This window comes from Prionailurus bengalensis, chromosome A3, assembly GCF_016509475.1.
Source record: "Prionailurus bengalensis isolate Pbe53 chromosome A3, Fcat_Pben_1.1_paternal_pri, whole genome shotgun sequence".
Lineage (NCBI taxonomy): Eukaryota > Metazoa > Chordata > Mammalia > Carnivora > Felidae > Prionailurus > Prionailurus bengalensis.
The window spans coordinates 10,626,339-10,645,086 of NC_057354.1; the positions used below are offsets into that span (position 1 = coordinate 10,626,339).

At 53.4% G+C, this 18,748-nt stretch overlaps 1 protein-coding gene across 4 annotated transcripts in view; it reads left to right on the forward strand.

Moving 5' to 3' along the window:
• NFATC2 (nuclear factor of activated T cells 2) overlaps positions 1–18,748 on the forward strand; it is a 160,006-nt gene that overhangs the window by 87,695 nt on the left and 53,563 nt on the right. For all 4 annotated transcript variants that reach the window (XM_043553665.1, XM_043553662.1, XM_043553664.1 and 1 more), the window contains exon 6: positions 9,653–9,793. In XM_043553665.1, coding sequence (XP_043409600.1) covers positions 9,653–9,793 — 141 coding nt within the window. The remainder of the gene's footprint in view (positions 1–9,652; positions 9,794–18,748) is intronic.

Below are 18,748 nucleotides of genomic sequence, written 5' to 3' on the forward strand. Positions count from 1 at the left end.
AGTGGACCTCCTCGTGCATGATTTGCATTTCCCCAGTGGCTCACGATGCTGAGTGCTGGCGTGTGCACCTGCTGGCTGTCCCGGTGTCTTCTTTGCTGAACTGTCTGTGCACAGCTTTTGCCCTCTTGCGATGGGGTCACTCCTCTTGTTATTATTAATACACGTCAGTTGTTCATGCGTCCTGGGTAGGAGCCTTTTGTCCGATGTGTGTAGGATGAATATTTTCCCCGGTCCACGCTTGGGCGTCAATATTTTATTTTGACTAAATCCCGATGTATCATTTTCTTTTCTTTTGGGATTAGTGCTCTTTGCATTCCCCCAACAAATTTCTACCGGTCCGAAGGAAGCAAAGGTATCCTTTTACGTTTTCTTCTAGAAGCTTTTTGATGCTGGGTTTTAGGTTTAGGGATGCACTCCATCTCGGGCTAATTTTGGTGTCTGGGGTGAGTAGGGTCGGGGTCCATCATTCACCACCCCCAGATTGGCCCACCTCGGATGCCCTTTCCTGGAAGCAAGCACTTGGACAACCCGACCGTGTTCCCCTCCCTCGCCAGCTTTCCTTCTCTGCCCCACTTGACTCTTGTAGGTCTGGCTTGGGAGACGGGCGATCACACGGCACTGCTTCGTGAAAATCTTAGAAGCAGCGGGACCAGACTGGCATATTGCCTCCTTTCTCGTGAAGCAGGCTGCTTACCTCGTTCACCTGCTTCTGCCAGAGGCCAAGAGGACCTCCATAATTCTTGTGGGTGTCTTAACGTGGATTCTTCCACTGAAAACGCATCTGGAGCGCATGATACGCTGTTCTAGGCGCTGGGGATAAGATAAAACAGTGGTCAAGACAAAAGTCCCGGTCCTCGTGCAGGCCACATTCTAGCGAGGAAAACCCACCCTAAATAATGAAAACCATCATTTTCAACAGTGAAGTGTGATGACGAAAATAACCAGGACTATGCGTTGGTGACTTGGGGGGAGGGCTGAGCAGCAGCAGCCTTGGGTGTGCTGAGCAGGGGAGACTTCCTGGAGGAGGTGGCATATTAATCTGAACCTGAGCGGTAGGGGAGCATGGCCCAGCTGGAGGATCCAGTAAGTGCAAGGGCCCTGAGGCAGAGATAAGTTCCACATCTTCAGGGAAAAAAAGGGCAGCTGGGGAGGCTATGTGGAGTGAATACGGATCAGAAGTCTGAGATGAAGCTGGGGACTTGGACTTTGTTCAAAGCGACCTGGGAAGGCTTGAGTTCTAAGTAGGGGGCTGACACAATGGGATGCATATTCCAAAACTTGCTTAGCGCGGTCCCTGGCACATAGTAGATGCTCATACATGCTTGAAGACCAAATGAAGGAAGGAAGGAGACCACAGGGACCCGGCAGGGAAGAGGTGAAGGAAGAGGAACAGTGACCACAGTCAGCTGCTGTGCGTCAGGCACCTTCTGTGTTGCCCCCGAATCATCATAAAAACACTGAGCTCGGGGCGCCTGGGTGGCGCAGTCGGTTAAGCGTCCGACTTCAGCCAGGTCACGATCTCGCGGTCCGTGAGTTCGAGCCCCGCGTCGGGCTCTGGGCTGATGGCTCAGAGCCTGGAGCCTGTTTCCGATTCTGTGTCTCCCTCTCTCTCTGCCCCTCCCCCGTTCATGCTCTGTCTCTCTCTGTCTCAAAAATAAATAAAAAATGTTGAAAAAAAATTAAAAAAAAAACAACAACAACAACAAAAAAACACTGAGCTCAATGGCCGGGAAGTTGCCCGGGGTCACACAGCTAGTAAGGGACCAAACCAGCCGTGACCTCCGCATCGTGCTGGATCTCGGGATGCCCAAGGTTGAGGTAGGTCACGAGTGACAGATTAATTGGGGCTGGAACCGAAAGTTTGGCCTCGTGTCGTGCAAGCCAGAGACCAGCCCGGCGACCCTCCGAGGGCTGCGCGTGCCTTCCCCGCGGCGCTGTAGCAGTAAATCGTGGGCGACATTCGGGCATCGGGCGGAGGGTGGCTAGGCCAGGCCTTTGTCAGCCCCCTGCCCTCCAAGGAGACTTTTGAGCGACGACTGAGAAGCCACGTTTCCGGCCACGTTGAAGCCTGTGTGACGGGGAGAAGCCGGCTAGGGTAGTGCTGAGGTGTGGGCCTGGGTTCAAGGAAATGCCTCTGCCACTTACGGGCTCTTTGGTCCCAGGAAGTCACTTACCACTCTGTGCCTCAGCTTCCTCATCTGTAAATGGGGACCGTAACACTGGGTGTCTCTCGGCTCTCGTCGGGGCCAGACGAACGCGTGTACACACGGCAGGTGCCAGCCGAGGTCACCACAGGCCCACCCAGCGCCTGTCTCGTGGGGTGTCTCACACCTGCTGGCTGCCCTCCCCACCGCTTTACAGAGCGGCCTTGCCTGGGCCTCTCACGGCCGCTCTGTGCCTGCCAAGGTTAACAAACACCAATTGTTTCAGGCGTGCCGGCCCCAAGCACACGCCCTGCTGCTGAGACGGGACCTGGAAAGTGACCTGGCCGGGGGAGCGCGTGGGCCAGGGGGTGCGTGCAGGAGAGCTGGGCGCGGGGGTGGGAACGCAGGAGCCGGGTGGCTTCTCCGCTGATTGAAGACAGAGCGTCCAGCCCTTAACCGGGCCGGTCACACAGGTGCAGGGAAGGCATCACCGCCCCGACCGGAGGCCTGTGGCGCCCCTGACCCTCGCGTGTCGGAACTTGGCTCCACGGTGAGGCTCGCCTCGCGGACTGGCTCGGCTGGTGCACTCAGTAACATTGCTGGATTGGCACCTGCCAGCAAGTGTCGGGGGCCCAGAACGCCCCCCTCGTGGAGCTCCTGTTCTCGGGGGTTGAGGTTCGGAAGAGTTTTGGGGTTTGCTGCGGCCGCGCGGCTGGCAAGGAGAAGGGCAGAGCTGGGGGTGACACCCGTGTCCTTTCCCCCGTCCAGGCCACCTGGGTCCTTCGGTGACCGGGACACTCGTCCAGCTCACGGAGAGGCCTGCAGCTCTCGGGGAGGGTCTTGTATGGAGACACCCGGGAATGTCCCCGCTAGCGCATTGGAAAGGGATAGTAATTGAACAAGAAAGTAGCTCCCGCGATGGCCCACGAGCTTTGTGGGTTCGATGAGCTGAGATACACCGGCCCTTCAGGGCACACGTTACTGTCCCATACTCCAGGTGAGAAAGCTGAGGCCCCCTGAGGTCTGGAGTTAGAAGGTGGTCACATGCACGGCGGACCCCATGTATTCGTGCCCACGGTACCCCACTCCTGTGGTGTGAGTGCCGACAGGACCCTCACAGAGGTGGACCCCACACGCAGGGAGCATTGGGGTCTGCTGTCCCACCTCCCACTTCCCAGGGAAGACCGGGGAACATCCGGGGCAGGGGCCGAGGGGCCTGAGGGGCCGGTCTCCGGCCAGGTCTGAGTCAGCACCTTATTCTGAGCCGGGCCGGAATACATCAGCCAACGACGGCAACCTGATGGAGACACAGAAGGGTGTGCAGCAGCCGGAGCACTGTGGCCAGGGGTGGTCAGGGCTTCCGCCAGGACGAGGCTTCCGGGAGGCCCCTCCTTGCCTGGGCTGGCTGGCGGCTTTCCCACGGGGAAGCCTTTACTGAAAAGGGGGCCTCTCAGGGTAGTGGAATTCCACAGTCTAGCTTGCATTCGTGTAACTCATTTAATCTGCAAACAGCCCCATGAGGCTGGTACTCTGATTATGCCCATTTTATAGATGAGAAAAGAGAGACACAGATTACGGGACTTGCCCACGGTCCCAAAGCTCGGAGGTCACCGAGCTGGGCTTTGGACTTAGGCAGCAGCCTTTTACCCGCGGCCCCAAATTGCCTCCTCACGTGTGTTATAATATAAACAAAAATGTATACGTGAAGTGCTTGGAAACCCAGGCGCTCTCTATGGCAGCTGTAATTATTCGCTATTATTTAGCAGAATCCACCTACTTGGCGGCATCAGATTTCTCTGTCCAGCCTCTCCTGCCTGTCTCCTGAGGTTTTTCGGGCAGATCGTAATTCTTGGCCACACACTTCAGTGACGGGGCGGATCCTAGACAGGCAGGCAGAAATGTTCCGTTTCCAGGCTGACTCGGGCAGACCCCGCAGGACCCCACGCCGGTGAGAATTTCCCCTCACCGCTTTGCCGCTCCCCATCAGCCACTGTTGCCGGTAAAAGCAAACACCCAAACTGGTTAAACCAACAGTGCCCTGTTGATTCAGAGCTCGTAAAACACAGGAGCCCCGAGCCCCTTTATGACGTGCCAGAATCTGGGGGCAGGAGGGAGGCCTGGGGAAGTCTCTTGGTGAGGGCCACCTAGAAGCTTAAGCTGGAACAGGGGGCCTAGACTTCACCCACAGGCGAGAGCGGGGCCCTCGGGATGGCTTTAAAATGGCGGCCCCTGGTCTGGGGGGAGAACAGTGCAGGGTAACCGGTTTGGGTGGTTTAGATTCTCTAACGGTGGAAAGGCTGAAGGAGAGCCAGGGGGCTGCTGATGGGGGCTGGTGTGGGCCCGGGCTTCCTGAGAGCCCTCCCACAGGTCCTGGGTGGTGTCGGTCCAATTAGCAGCCATAGGTGTGAGAAGTTGCATCAGAGAGAGAGGAAGAAGCGGACCCCAGGAGGGTAATTTTGGTTGCTGTTTGCCTCTCTTCAGTTCCTCTTTCGGAGGCTAATTGGCTTTGTTTGCTTTGCTTCTGGGCTCTCTGAGGATGCAGGGGCATTCCCTGGAGGAGGTCCCCTTGCCCGGATGTGGCCTCTTCAGAGTCAAAGTTGGCTCTTAACCAAATGTGGGCAACAAGTCACCTGGAAAGATTGTTCACATGCAAATTCTAGGAGCTCCGGGTTGAGGGGTGGCTTGCGTAGCTGCATGTTGATTAAGCACCTCCTCCAACCAGGTGACCTGGGGACCTTACTTGGAGACACTCTGGCAGTGAAGGTTGGGAAATCCTAGCTAATGGTTCAGGATCCACCAAGACCAGCGGCGCCCAGAGCACACGGGCCGTGTAAACACACGGGACGTGGTCGGCACACATTTGGCGAAATACTGACTGTAAGGCGGCCACACTTAGCCGGTGCCTGGCGCGTGGGACGTACTCGAGACACTTCAGGCTTTAGCGTCGGTGACCTTGCTGGCTGAAATTTACCGAGGCAGAGACGCTTCGTGTGCATTCTTCCATGGATGCCTCGGGACGGCCTGGGAGGGGGGTCTGGGAACAGTTGCACTTTACAGGTGGGGAGCCAGGTTTGGAGAAGCCCACGCGAGGGTCACTCGAGCGAGGACCGAGGACCGCCCAACGCTCTAGCCCGCACCCAAGCTGGGGCCGCCCCTGGATGGAGCTGAGTAGCCTAGGATTTGTTTCTCAGTCCCTCAAGTGTCGTGAACAGTGCCTCCCTCGGTGCTCCAGCAGGGCCGTCATTTAAGGGTCTGTTACGATAACAGATGAGAAAATATTTTGAAAACGGCTGGGCAAGAAAGAGCGGCAGTTTGGAAGTTAACAGTGTTAAAGAATAGTTTCTCGAATGGTTACTGTGCGCTAGGCCCTGGCTGAGAGCTTTTGTTTTATACTCGATAATCTTGTGTTTGTCCTGTTTTGTCCTGTTTTGTTGTGGTAAAATACACCTAACACAGTTTACCATTGAGCCTGCCATAAGGACTACAGTTCTGGGGTGTGGGGGGACACTCACGAGGTGGCGTTACCACCAGCCGTATGGGTATGGAGCCTGTCCACCACCCCAAAAAGAAACCCCAGACTCCTGGGCTCCCCCGTCCGTTTTCCTTCTCAATGGATGCCCTTATTCTGAGCGTTGTGAATATGGAGCCTAGAACAGTTGTCCTTTGGTGTCGGGCCCTTCATTTGGCATAACGTTTTCAAGGTTCGTCTGTGGTGTAGCCTGTATTCCTTCTCATGGCTGAATCGTCCTTCCATGGGTATACCACACGTCGGCCATCCATCCGTCCATGGACGGATATCTGGGTTATGGACATTAGCCATTTTCCCAGGTCTGTCCTGACTGCGTCCATGTTGACATGTAGTATGTTGTCTTGTACTGTTTGTAGCAGACCTGTGAGGGCATGTACTCTTAGGCGGCATCTGCGACCCAGAGAGGTGAAGTCACTTGCCCAGGGATGCATAGAATGGAGGTGACAGGAGGTAAACCCTTGAAACCAGGGCTTTCTGACCCCAGAGCCCAAGCAGCAGGAAACCAGAATTCCCCTTTGGTTCCCAGGGTCCTGCATCATCCTGCCATGATGGTGCTGCAGATCAGACCTTGTGGGGCCCATTGGAAGCCTTAAGGATTTAAAAAAAAAAAAAATGTAGGCTGGGGTCCTCCCCTCCGACCATTGGAGTCCGTGGTTCTCATCCAAGGGTGATTTGGGGCCCCTCCTTCCCAGGGGCCATCCAGCTCTATATCTAGGGGTAATTCCGTGTGTCAACTGGGAGGGGTGCAGCTGGCATCCAGTGGAGGCCAGGGACGCCGCTAAACATCCCGCAGTGCACAGGACAGCCCCACAGCAAACACGGGTCCAGCCCACAGGTCAGTAGTGCCCAGGCTGAGAACCCCTGCTCTACAATCAGGGCCTGGGTGTCCGTACTTTCTAAACTTCCTGGCTCGTTCTAACGTGCCCCCAGAGCTAAGAGTGCCTCTTGGTCAGTGCACAACGATCACATGGATTCCTTATTACACTGAGCCCTTCCTTGGGTTCAGGAGGTCTGGGGTGGGGCCCATAGCCCTGCGTTCCTAACAAGCTCACGGTGACTCTTGGGGTTCCCACTTGGGGTTCAGGACTGGAGAGGAGGCAAAAGAAAGTACAGGGAGCTGGGCTCACTCTCGTCATCCTCTCTCTTTAAACTTCTGTTTGAAAAGAGTGTTTTCCTTCAGATAAGGAGAAGGGGTGGGAAATACAAATGCCGCAGAGGGAGAAAAAGTTGGTTGGTCAAAACCGCAAGGCTTTGCAGGAGAAGCAGTCCGTTGTGTTCACAGCAGTGCTCAGTGATTCACAGAGCAGCCGTCCGGGCCAGCTTCCCACCCAGCGCCGAGAGTCACGGCCATGGCCAGTCTCCGGCCCGGCTGGCTGCGAGCCCTTGGCTGGCTTGCCCAGGAGTGATGACTCAGGCTTTCCACCTGCAGAATGGGAGGGATGGCTCTTGCCCCCCATTCCTGGTGGGGGGGGCACCCATTCCTGGGGCCCGAAGCCCCCAGCTGCCCCCCAGACTCATCGGAGGCAGATCTTAAAAGTCAGGACCTGCTTTTCCAGGCGAAGCAACTGGTGTCTTCACTGCTCATAAATCTCCGTTTGTGGCAGCTCAATTAGGAAGTCCTACAAAACTCCTATACTGAAAGAAGGGATTAATGACCCAGCCCATGTGGGAGAAATTAGCAGCTTCTGCAGAGAGGCCTTTTAAATGTATGCTCTGAACCGGCAGCCCCTGGGCTCAGCACTGGCTGGCTGGTCCCTGGGCTGAGCCAGGGATGGGGTGAAACCGACAGGGGATCATTGTGAGTCATTGGGTTGCACTTTCAAGGTGAAGTGTCTGGGAGCATCTGGCGGGTCCACCGTAGACTCCTGAAATGTTGCCAGTTGCACGGTTGCTCCTGAAGGAGCGGGTTTCGTGATGGAGGGAGGGGCGTGCTCGCCACCTGGAGGTCCAGGCCGGCCAGGAGGGAAGGGTTAGGTTTGGGCCCCCAGGCCTCATGCGTCTGCTGCCCGCCCCAGCTCCCGGATGGGGAGGTCCTCGGGCCCCTGGCACGGAAAGGGCTGGCCCTCCGCCCGGTTCTTGGGCTTGGGAGGAACGCCAGGAGCTCAGGCTGACTCATAAGGAGAGGGCCGGCCTCGTCAGCCCACGCTGCTAAGGCGAGGCCCGAGCAGATGAGTCCCTCTCGCTGACTGGGATGTGTTTCTCACCCTGTGCAGGGAAGGGGGCTGGAGAGGGTCTTCGTTCTTTCCTGCAGCCTGCGTTCCAGAACAATCAGTGGCCGGCTGCAGTGACTAAGGACTGGGGCCTCTGGAGCTGGACAAACCATCTTCTGAGGATTCAGACCTCAGCTTAACCCTGACCTGACTTCTCTTAGCTTTAGTTTTCTCCCCAGGCAAATGTGAATAATTTTAATACTTCCTTCCTCAGAAAGTTTCTGTGAGCATATATCGTTGTGACTCAACACTCAGCATAGACCTGTTCTATTTCTTCATCTTTCATTCATTATAGATCCAGATGAGGATCTAGATATAGAGAGACTTCCGTGTACGTACATATTAAGATATATTGAGATATATCCATATCTGTGTCCTTCCATCCATTCATCCATCCTTCCATTTGTCCGTTCATCCATCCATCCATCCATCCATCCATCTGTCCATCCATCCATTCATCCTTCCATCTGTCCATTTGTCCGTCCATCTATCCATTCATCCATCCATCCATCCATCCATCCACCCATCCATCCATTCATCCTTCCATCTGTCCATTTGTCCATCCATCTATCCATTCATCTATCCATCCATCCATCCATCCATCTGTCCACCCATCCATTCATCCTTCCATCTGTCCATTTGTCCATCCATCTATCCATTCATCTATCCATCCATCCATCCATCCATCCATCCATCCATCCATCTGTCCACCCATCCATTCATCCTTCCATCTGTCCATTTGTCCATCCATCTATCCATTCATCTATCCATCCATCCATCCATCCATCCATCCATCCATCCGTCCTTCTGTCCATTCATCCCTAGCAACTCCTACTAAATCCAAGAAGACACTGTTCCTGGCCTTGGGCTTATAGCAGTACAGAGCTCCGTCCTGGGGCTTACATTCTAGTGTGGGGAGATTTGAAAGACAGGTGACCCACTAAAACAGGGTCATGCAAGATAAAGGGGAAGGGGGAGGGGAGAGACACAGACAGACGGGGTGTGTACTGCTGTTTTACCTTCAAGGTAGGAGGATGGAAGGGTAGGGGTAGGGAAGCCTCCCTGAGGAGGGGGCGCCTGAGGAGAAACCTGCAAGAAGTGAGGAAGGAAACCACGTAGATCATCAGGAAGAACTTTCCAGAGAGGGAGGGACTAGAAAGTACAAGTGTGCAAAAATAGGAGTTGGGGAGTGTGTTTGAGGGACATTGAGAACATTCTAGAAGCATGGCTAGAACACAGTGAGCAAGGAGGGGGATCCTAGAAAGTGAGGTCAGAGAGGTGATGGGGCAAGATGATGTTGTTTTGAAGACTGAGTTCAGGATTGCCAGGGAGTTGCCAAGCGACTATGTCTGAACTCTGCAGGAACTGGGTCCTAGTGTCAGCATGGATGGTCCCTTCAAGCGTTTGCTAACATCGGGGGCACAAGGAGAGAGTACTCTCTGGCAAAGGGGTGCTCTCATGAAAAAGTTGACTTGCCCTTTTTTGTAAAATAAAGATCAAATCTCACTCGCCTTTCCTCCCCGTTGGGAGAACAGACACCTGTCCCTTGATTTGTGAAAACAACATGCGTTGTTGGAAGAAGACTAGCCCTAACGACCTAGGGCACTAAGACAGGAACATGTTTCCGGGGTCAGCCGTTGCGGGGGCTGATGGCTCCACGTTTGTGATGACAGCAGGTGACAAAGGTGGGCGGGACGTGCCGTGAAATCAGCCTCTTTTGAGCAGACTTCTTCTGCCATTGCAATGACTTCTTTTCCCCTCGCCCTCAGCCCAGCGATCCGCCCACGAGCTGCCCATGGTGGAAAGACAGGACATCGACAGCTGCCTGGTCTACGGGGGCCAGCAGATGATCCTCACGGGACAGAACTTCACAGCCGAGTCCAAAGTCGTGTTTACTGAGAAGACCACAGGTCAGGGGGCTTGTTGAGCTCTTTCCTTGTCCTCCAGCACCATATAAAACTCCCGTCTCTTTCTTCCCGACAGCACTGGTTTGGGGAATGGGTCCTGTGGGCAGGGTCTTAGTTTCTTTTCTTCTCACTCTCCACGGGAAGCTTCCCAGGCCTCCAGCCGTGGATGTCAACACAGTTCACTGCTGCGTGGATGTGCCACGGTGTTTCGGCTGCTCCCGGGCTCTCTCGTTGGACGATAACCTCATGACTCTTTTTAAATTTTTAAAAAAATGTTTATTGTTTAGAGACAGAGAAATAGAGTGTGAGTTGGGGAGGGGCAGAAAGGGAGACACAGAATCCGAAGCAGGCTCCAGGCTCTGAGCGGTCAGCAGGGAGCCCGACACGGAGCTTGAACTCACAAACTGTGAGATCATGACCTGAGCCAAGTCAGATGCTTCACTGGCTGAGCCACCCAGGCGCCCTTCTTTTTTTTTTTTCTTTCTTTCTTTCTTTTTTTTTTTTTAACTATTTTTTCACACAGAGAGCCAAACCTTCTCAACCTTATGCTATTATCAGAAAAGGAGGCCATTCCACAGGGCGAATAAGTTTGCATGCTGTGGCCCTGGATATCCTGGGTTCAGATGCTGACTTTGCTACTTGTTCTGTGATCTCAGGCAAATGATCTCCCCTTCCAGTGCCTTCGTCTCCTTTTATATACAACGATAATAACAAGGGTTCTTATTGCCACAGGGTTGTCAGGAAGGCTAAAGAGGTTAATACATGTCGAGTAATCATAACAGCTCCAGGTTTATTGTAAGCTATAAACATAAGCTACATGTATTTTTTTTATTACGAATAGTGTTGCAATGAATCTTTTAATACTTGTAGGACAGTTAATTGGTCTTTGATACGTGAGTGTTTGTCTGTCTTTGTGCATGTACGGTTTATTCCTAGAGTGGAATTTTGCATAGTTGTTTTGAGAGCTTTAAATACATATTGCTAAATTAACTTCCAGAAATGTACAAATTGAAACTTCCATCAATACTATGCCAGTAATGGTTTCACCCCATCCCAGACGTGCCATTTTTAAAATTGTTTGTTTATTCTTGAGAGATAGAGACAGAGCATGAGCAGGGGAGAGGCAGAGAGAGGGAGACACAGAATCCGAAGCAGGCTCCAGGCTCTGAGCTGTCAGCACAGGGCCTGACGCGGGGCTCGAACCCACAGACTGTGAGATCGTGACCTGAGCTGAAGTTGGACGCCTAATCAACTGAGCCACCCAGGCGCCCCAGAAGTGCTATTAAAAAAAAAAAAAGTTGGAGAGCAAGCAGGGGAGAGAGCATGAGTGGAGGTGGGACAGAGAGAGAGGGAGAGAGAGAATCCCAAGCAGGCTCCACACTGTCAGCACAGAGCCCAATGTGGGGCTTGAACTCACGAAGCATGAGATCATGACCTGAGCTGAAACCAAGAGTCGGATGCTTAACCGACTGAGCCCCCCAGGTGTCCCGCCATTTTTAAATTTTTTTTAGTTAAAAAATATTTGCTGAATTGGTACTTCTCTTTACTTCACATTACTTTGCCATGCGAGGTTTAATATTTTTGTTTTTGCTCACGTGTATTCTTTTTTTCCACATATCGTCTGTTAATATCTCTTGCCAATGAGGTCATGGTAAAAAGAGAATGATAAATCTCAAGTTACACAGTTATTTGAGAGTTATGGATACTAGATCAATTTTTTCCTCTAATGGACACGATTTCACTAAAAGGGGGTGTATTAGTATTTGTTTACCGCCCTGAGGATGATACAGAGACCATCGTAGGCAGAGTTGTCCTGTTGTGAGGACTGTGCACTGCACAAGGGCACCTCTCCTCTGGGGGCTGCTCTTCAAATGGAATGCATCATCAATCTGTGTATTACTAAGACCACTGCTAGCAGGAGGAAGCAGGCGGTCTTGGGGGAGGGGTGTTTTTTCCCAGTTCACATAAAGCCTCCTCTTGGGGTGGGCTGGCTCTGTGACCAGGCATGACATAAATAAGCCTACGGCAGTGGGGGGCTGGAAAGGCCTGGGTGGGCTTGGAAGTGGTTTAGAGGGTACGTGGTCGGTCATTGTGGTTCGAGGGGCAGTGGTGGTGCAGTGAGGGGTTAGGGACGCAGACATTTCCACGGATGCTTCGCCTTCTGTCCTGTGTTTGTCCAGGACTTTATTCAACTATCTCCTTTTATCGGGCCTGAGGCTGCTTCCCGCTCTGTGCTATTATAAGTGACTCAGCAACGAACATCCTTTATATTCCTTTGGTCAGTTAGGCAAGAGCTCACGCTCCTAAGCCCAAACCCAGCTCCACCATTTTCTAGCTGTGTGACCTTGGGCAGGTTACTTATCTTCTCTGGGTAACAGTTTCCTCATCTATACGATACGATGACACTCCTGCCTCGTAGGGTGGTTTAAGGATCAAGGATTTCTACACGGTAAGCACTCATAAAGTGCTCGGCACGTAGTAAGTGCTCAATACACATTAACAATCACTATTTGTTACTGTTCTTTCCTAGGGTTAAGGCCTGTATATGGCGTAGTGGATTCATGGGGGCTCGCACGTTTCTCGGCATCTTGGGGGAGGCTTACTTTTCAGATGGTGGAAGGGTGTGATACTCTCTCCTGCAGGAATTTGCTAGGCTTTTGTAAATCGGAGAGCAAACCAGCGTGGCTGGAATGTGTTGCCAAACAGGCAGAGGCCAGCACAAGTTTCCCAGTACCGGGTAGAGACACGGCCTTGGTATGGTCTGCACGTGGGGGAGCTAAGAGGGAGTCACGGAGAGTTCTTCAGCAGGAGAGTGGCCTGAGATGTACATGACCAAGCACACGTTAGGTGCTGCGGGTTTGACACACCTTCCGTGCGAGCCGACTATCCTGCGGGCCTTCTGCTGACTTTCGCAAGAAGCCTGTGGCCTCACAGCACCTTCCCGGCAGAGGGGAAAATGCTGGTAATCTGCAGATGTCTCGTTCTCCATGCCCAGGTCTGCGTGGGGGTGGCTTGGAGGCCGGGTCCTTCCTGGTCCCTTGCAGAGTGGGGAACCAGTCAGCCTGCGTTGTCCGGGGAGTTCACGCACTTGAGATGCTGCTCAGATGCCCCGGTTAAGTGTTTGTTGAGGGAACGAATCGACGGCGTTTATTCTGTCGCTTGCTTTCTCTTGGTTTCAAAAGAAGTTTCACAGTTGACCTCGTGGAGGCAAGAAAACTCGGTCTGTTTCACCTTTGAAAAGTTGTGTATGAATAAGGAGAATAATCAGAGCAGCTTCCTGGGATCTTTGTCCGCGACCGTCCACGTACTGTCTCGTCTAAGCCGCTGCCTGCGGGAGGCGCTCCGCTAGGCGTGCAGTGGGGGGACTCCCCCACCGATAGTGCCCGGCATGATCCTGATGTCCAGCCTCCCTGGGCCTCCGTTACCTGCTCTGTAAATTGAGGTACTGATGCTCCCCGCCCCCCGCAGGAGCCCAGTGCGGACACGGTCAGTGCACGCGTAATGTGCACGGAGCGCTTGCCGAACGCTCGCTGCTGTTTTTACGGTCACAATTCTCCTTGCTCAGCCCATAGACAGCATTGACTGGACGGTGACGAGCACAGGGCCTGAGGTCAGAAGGCCTGGGTTCGAATCCCTGACCTGCATTGAGTGGCTTCGGCATCCTGGATAAGTCACGTCACCTCTCCGAGCCGGCGTTTAACCCTTCCGTAAAATACAGACGATTTCCTTCTCCGGAGAGAAGAAAAGCTGAAATGAGTTAGATGGTGGCACACATTAGGCTCGTGGCATAGCTGGTAGCACATGGTAAATGCTCACTGAATGTTAGCTTTTGTTGTTATCATTATATTTAGGCTGTGGAAAGAACAGAGATGAATAAAAATCTATCTCATGGAGCCAAGGGGCATTGAAAGACAACAAAAAGTAGTCATAATGAGCTAGATGCCGGGCCTCTGAGCACTTTATATGTATTAACGAATCTCATTCCTCACGACAGCCCTACCAGACAGCTACCATTGTCCTGATTTTCCTAACGAGGAGCTGAGCCCAGAGAGGTTAAGTGACTCGGGGAAGATCACACAGCTAGTAACATGGCAGGGGTAGGTTCGACCCCAGGCAGCCTGGCTTAAGAGTCTGCCCCCTTGGCCGTTAGCTCTTCTAGTTTGAAGAAGCTTAGAACAAGGTTAATTTGCCTGAAGACCCTTCAGCTGCTTTGAAGCACTGCCTGGAACCATTTTGTGGTGAGATAGACCCTCGGATTCTGCAATGGGTCCCGGGCTCGAAAGAATCCGTGCAGAACGCTTTCACGCCTAGCCTAAAGAATCCCGGGTGAAGGCGGCTTCTGGATCAGTGCCAACAGGCCAGCAGGGGTCTCGGGGACGCCCCTGAGCCCCCAGGACGCGGTGGGCCTTCCCTCGTGGGATGTCGGGCTCCTCGGGGCTCTGACAGACAGGGGGCTTGCCGTGCTCTTTTGACCCCAAGTACTCGCCTCCTAGCCCGGGACTGCCTTCTGCAGGGGGACTCCCTGTTGCTCAACTTCGTTTTTCCAAAACGCATCCCGTTCCCATCTCCATGGACAGCTTGGCCGGCAAGGGCGCAGCGGGGCGGGGCGGAGTGGAACAGCTGAAGTTTTCCAAGGAAGGGGAACCCCAGCTGGTTCTCACATTAAGGAAAGGTGACAGCCTCCTGGGCTAATCTTAGCCCCCGTGTTGGGTCATCGGCACCACTAGGTCCAATGTTCTTTTTATAGCTGTCGACTAAAATGGAATTGGCAGCTTCTACTCCAGCGGGATGACAAATTGGAGACTGTCGGAAAAACAGTAGGAGAGGGGCAGCATGGTGTTTCTTAAGTTAGAAAAGCTTGGTGTTTTGGAAAATGGCATCTTATTTATAGCAGCAGTAATAATAATGATTATGATATTATTTTTATTACTGTTTTTCATTATTTTCATGACTTCCAGGAGCCGGTATGACCTGGCCCTTGCCCATCCCTCTGAATTCAGCTTTTTGGACTCTCTCCTTGTTCACTTGGCTGTAGCTACACCTGTCTTCGGTCTGTCCTCAGACACCCCCTGCTCGTTTCTGCCTCAGGACCTTTGCTTTGGCTATTCCCTCTTAGGATGTCCTTCCACCATTTCTTTGTACCAGGCTGGGTCCTCCTCTGCCTTCAAGGCTCAGCACAGAGGTGACTTTCTCAACGAGCCCTTCCTTGACCGTCTGCTCTGAAGTTGTTCAGCGTGCCCCATGACCCTGTCCCCTTCTGTCCCACTGTCCTGCTTTGTTTTCTTGGTGGCCCCAGGTATCGCTGCGGAAGTTGTCTTGCCTGTTTGCTTATTCGTCTGGTATCTGGCCTCCCACATCTTAGCTCCTTGAGGACAGAGACCTGCTGTTTGCTGCTGTATCCACAGCATCTAGAACGATCCCTAGCACATAGTAGGTGCTCACACATACTGTGGACTGGGTGTCGTCTCCTTCGGTTGTCACACCAGCCCCAAGGGGCAGGTGACATTGTCCCCATTTATAGTTTAGGGAACTGAGGCTCGTAGGGGTCAAGACACAAGTCCCGGGTCAGCCCACAGCTGGCGACAGAGCCGGAATCCCTAGTGCAGTTGGACGTGACACCCCCCTCCCGCCCCGCCCCTCCCCGGGGAAGCCCTCCTCTCATGTCCCTGAGGACAGAGAGAGAAACTGAACAGGATGATGAGGATCTTTCCTATTTACCGTGCTCGGCAATGGCCCCAAAGCCTCCATATAGTCTCTGAAATTTAAAAAATGTGTAATAACCTTCCAGGCGAAGTTCACGTGGAGAAGTCCAGGCTGTTCCTGACCTTCAGCTGGTAACCCTGGCCCCCGGCCACCCGGGCCTCAGGCGGAGTTGGGGGTCCCAGCAAAACATTGCAAAACAGGAAAAAATCTAAGGACACAAAAATAAAAGTGATGTGGCAGCAGAAACAGGGTTGCCATGGCTCTGAGCGACTGGCCACTTCTGGGCGGGATCCAATGTTTTGGAAGGTTCCCCCACATGACACAGGGTTTTGGAATTTTTCAGCTGGTAAATCTTTCTGAATTCAGGCCCCTGGCCCCAGCCAAGGAGCTCCCTGGCTCTCTGTGTCCTGCGGGGGTGTCTCTTGGAACCCTGCCTGCATCGGATTACTCAGCTTTGAGACTTAAATTGTTTGAAGAGAATTTTGTGTTTTGTTTTGCTGGACGATGTTCTTGGAACAGTCTGATGGCAGAGGCTCCCATCACCTGTTGAGAGGGCAAATTGATTTTTTAGAAAGGAGGCGTGGGTGGTGGGGCTCCCTCTTCCCCCACTGAGTCATCACATCCTAATATGAGTCACTTTATTACTTGGAGGTTCCCGAAGGTTGTATTTTGAGCTTTGTTTAATAAATATAAATGCACATGCTTAAAATAAAATTCTTCTGCTAAATTAAGCATCTTTCCACGAATTAGTATCCTAGAAACATTGGAACCACCTTAAAGCAGGCCTCTCCTCCTGCCACCTGTTTTTCTCCACGGGTTTGGTTTTGCCCAGTGTAGCCACTTTCTGAAACAATAGACCTGGTGTGGGAGTCTCTCTAGCTCGGGCTTCCCTCTGGGAAAGGTCAGACTCCAGGCTGGGCTGGGGCATGACTAAGTCTCTGCGGACCTTTGCCCTCGGTGACTCACGTCCACAGTGGCCTCGGCCCCCTGGGCTGGATCCCACCGCTTAGGCACAGCTGGCCGGGACGCAAAACTTGCCTCCAAAGCCAGAGGCCGGGTCGCTGCCCCAAAGCCCCGCTAGAGACCGAGCAAACAGTCTCGCTTTCGGTCCCTTGCATGTCAGGACAGGCTTTGGGGTGAAAGCATCCCGTATCCTGCAGTTCATTCGGTGGAAGCCTTTGAAAGACGACACAGACAAGGGAGTTTTCTAGCTCCCTTGGGTCCAAGCTTTTCCACCATCAGAAATGGTCCTCGATGCCAGGAGACCTGTGTGTGAATTGCAGTCAGCAGGCTGGAGTCTCCCCCTGCACCCCGACCCCTGCCCCCCCTGCAAGAAAGTTCACGGTATCTTGTGGTAATTAACACCCTTTCGTATTTTTTTTTTCTACATTTTTGGTTTCATGCTCTTCTTACAAAATAAAAATTGTTTATGTTTAAAGTCTAGGCAGGCCAGATCTTGGATCTTCCAGCGGACTTGGCCCGAAGCCTGGATAGGCCCCATATTTTGTGCTTGGGACTCAGTTTCCCCATCTTTAAAATGGGGTTTGTGTCAGGTCTTTCAGCAGCGAAAGGAGATCAAGGATCTCCAAGTGTCAGGCACATAGCAGGTGCTCAGAAAGCGTCACCTGTCCTTGCACGTGCCCCCTGGGAGCTCAACTGACTGCACATGGAGCCAGGACGGCAGGGCTGTGTTGGTTTCTCGTCTTGAGAGTAAGAGTCGTTGGGGGGCACAGGTTGAGTTTCTCCTCTTGCCCCCCAGGCCATCCGACACCTGCTGTCGTGGCCTCACGGAGGAGCTGGGGGGAGCTTGACTGATGGCCGCTCCCTGCCCCCGTCTGCCAGAGCTCGTGGGTGGGGGGCTGAGTCCCAGACCCCCACTTCCTGGTTCCCAGGGCACGGGGCTGGATACAGCTCATCACTGAGGAGAGGCGCCCTGCAGTCCAGCCTCTGTGGCAAGCGACCCAGCAGTGCCCTTTCAGCCTCGCCACTCCCCAGGTATTTACCAAACACCCTACTGTGCGCAGGTTCTGCGCCAGCCCTGGGGATGCACGACAGATGAGGTCCCTGCTCTCAGGGGGCGGACAGTCCCAAACTTGTTTATGAGGGGGGGAAAGTGCTCCGAAGACAGCGCCACCAGGCCATAGGAGCGAGGCGGAGGGCTCAGACGGGGATACATGGAGGAGGCTCAGTTAAATTCAGATCTCAGTCAACACATTTCTTTAGTATGAGCATGTCCCCTGCAGTGGCACAGGGCTTGGCAATACTTGTAGTAAAAAAGCATCAGCTGTCTGCTGGAAATCGAATTGAACCGGACGTCCTACATTTTTATCTGTTAAATCTGGGAACCCTGGGGGGTGTGATCAGGGAAGGCTTCCCTGAGGAGGTGGCTTCGAGCAGAGGCCTCGAGCAGAAAAGAGGGAGCTACAGTGACCTATTGGAAGAGGGTCTCAGGCAGAAATAGCCGCCCAGTGCCGTAGTCCCAGCCTGGGGATGAGCCTGGGGTGTTTGAGGAAATGAAAGCAGGCCAGGCCGCGGGTGCAGCCTGAGAGCAGGGGGGAGTCTGACACCGACCGAGCCTGGAGAGGTCTCTGGGGCGGGGCGGGTGGGGGGAGACGTGGTTAGATCATGCCAGGGTTTGTAGGCATGGAGGAGGATTTTGGATTTTATTACAACATAAAAACCGGTAGCTCTTGTCCTAAGCAGGGGAGGGACGTGATCTAATTTAGCTCGTTAAGATGGTTCTGGCAATCTGGAAGAATGCATGGACTCAGGGGTTGGGGGTTGCAAGCAGAAGGTGCTGCGAGTCCCCACTGAAGTTGTCCGGGGCGGGGGCGGGGGACGGAGGGGCTGAGCCCGCCGAAAAGGTGATGGGACATCAGGAGAAGCAGGATGCTGGGAATCAACGCATTTCCTCTCCACCCCCCCGCAGATGCATTTGGGCAGCCGCACCATTGCGGGTGGGCGACATCCTAAGCTGTGGGACACTCCTGATCCCCAGCCCCCATCTGCTCGGCTCGTTCAGCCCCCACACCCAGGGAGCACACATTTTTCTGCTCGTTCGCAGTCGTGAAAAGAGCAGACTGGAATGACTTCAGCCATCTTCATTTAGCTAATTTTTAAAACGCAGGGCCAGGACCGGGAAGCATCACGCAGGGTTTCCTAACACAAACTGACACTTTGATTTCCTCCACATTTGCCTCGAGCCCAGTGGCGTGCTCACAGCCTGAGTGAGGACGGATTCGCTTTTTTCCTTCT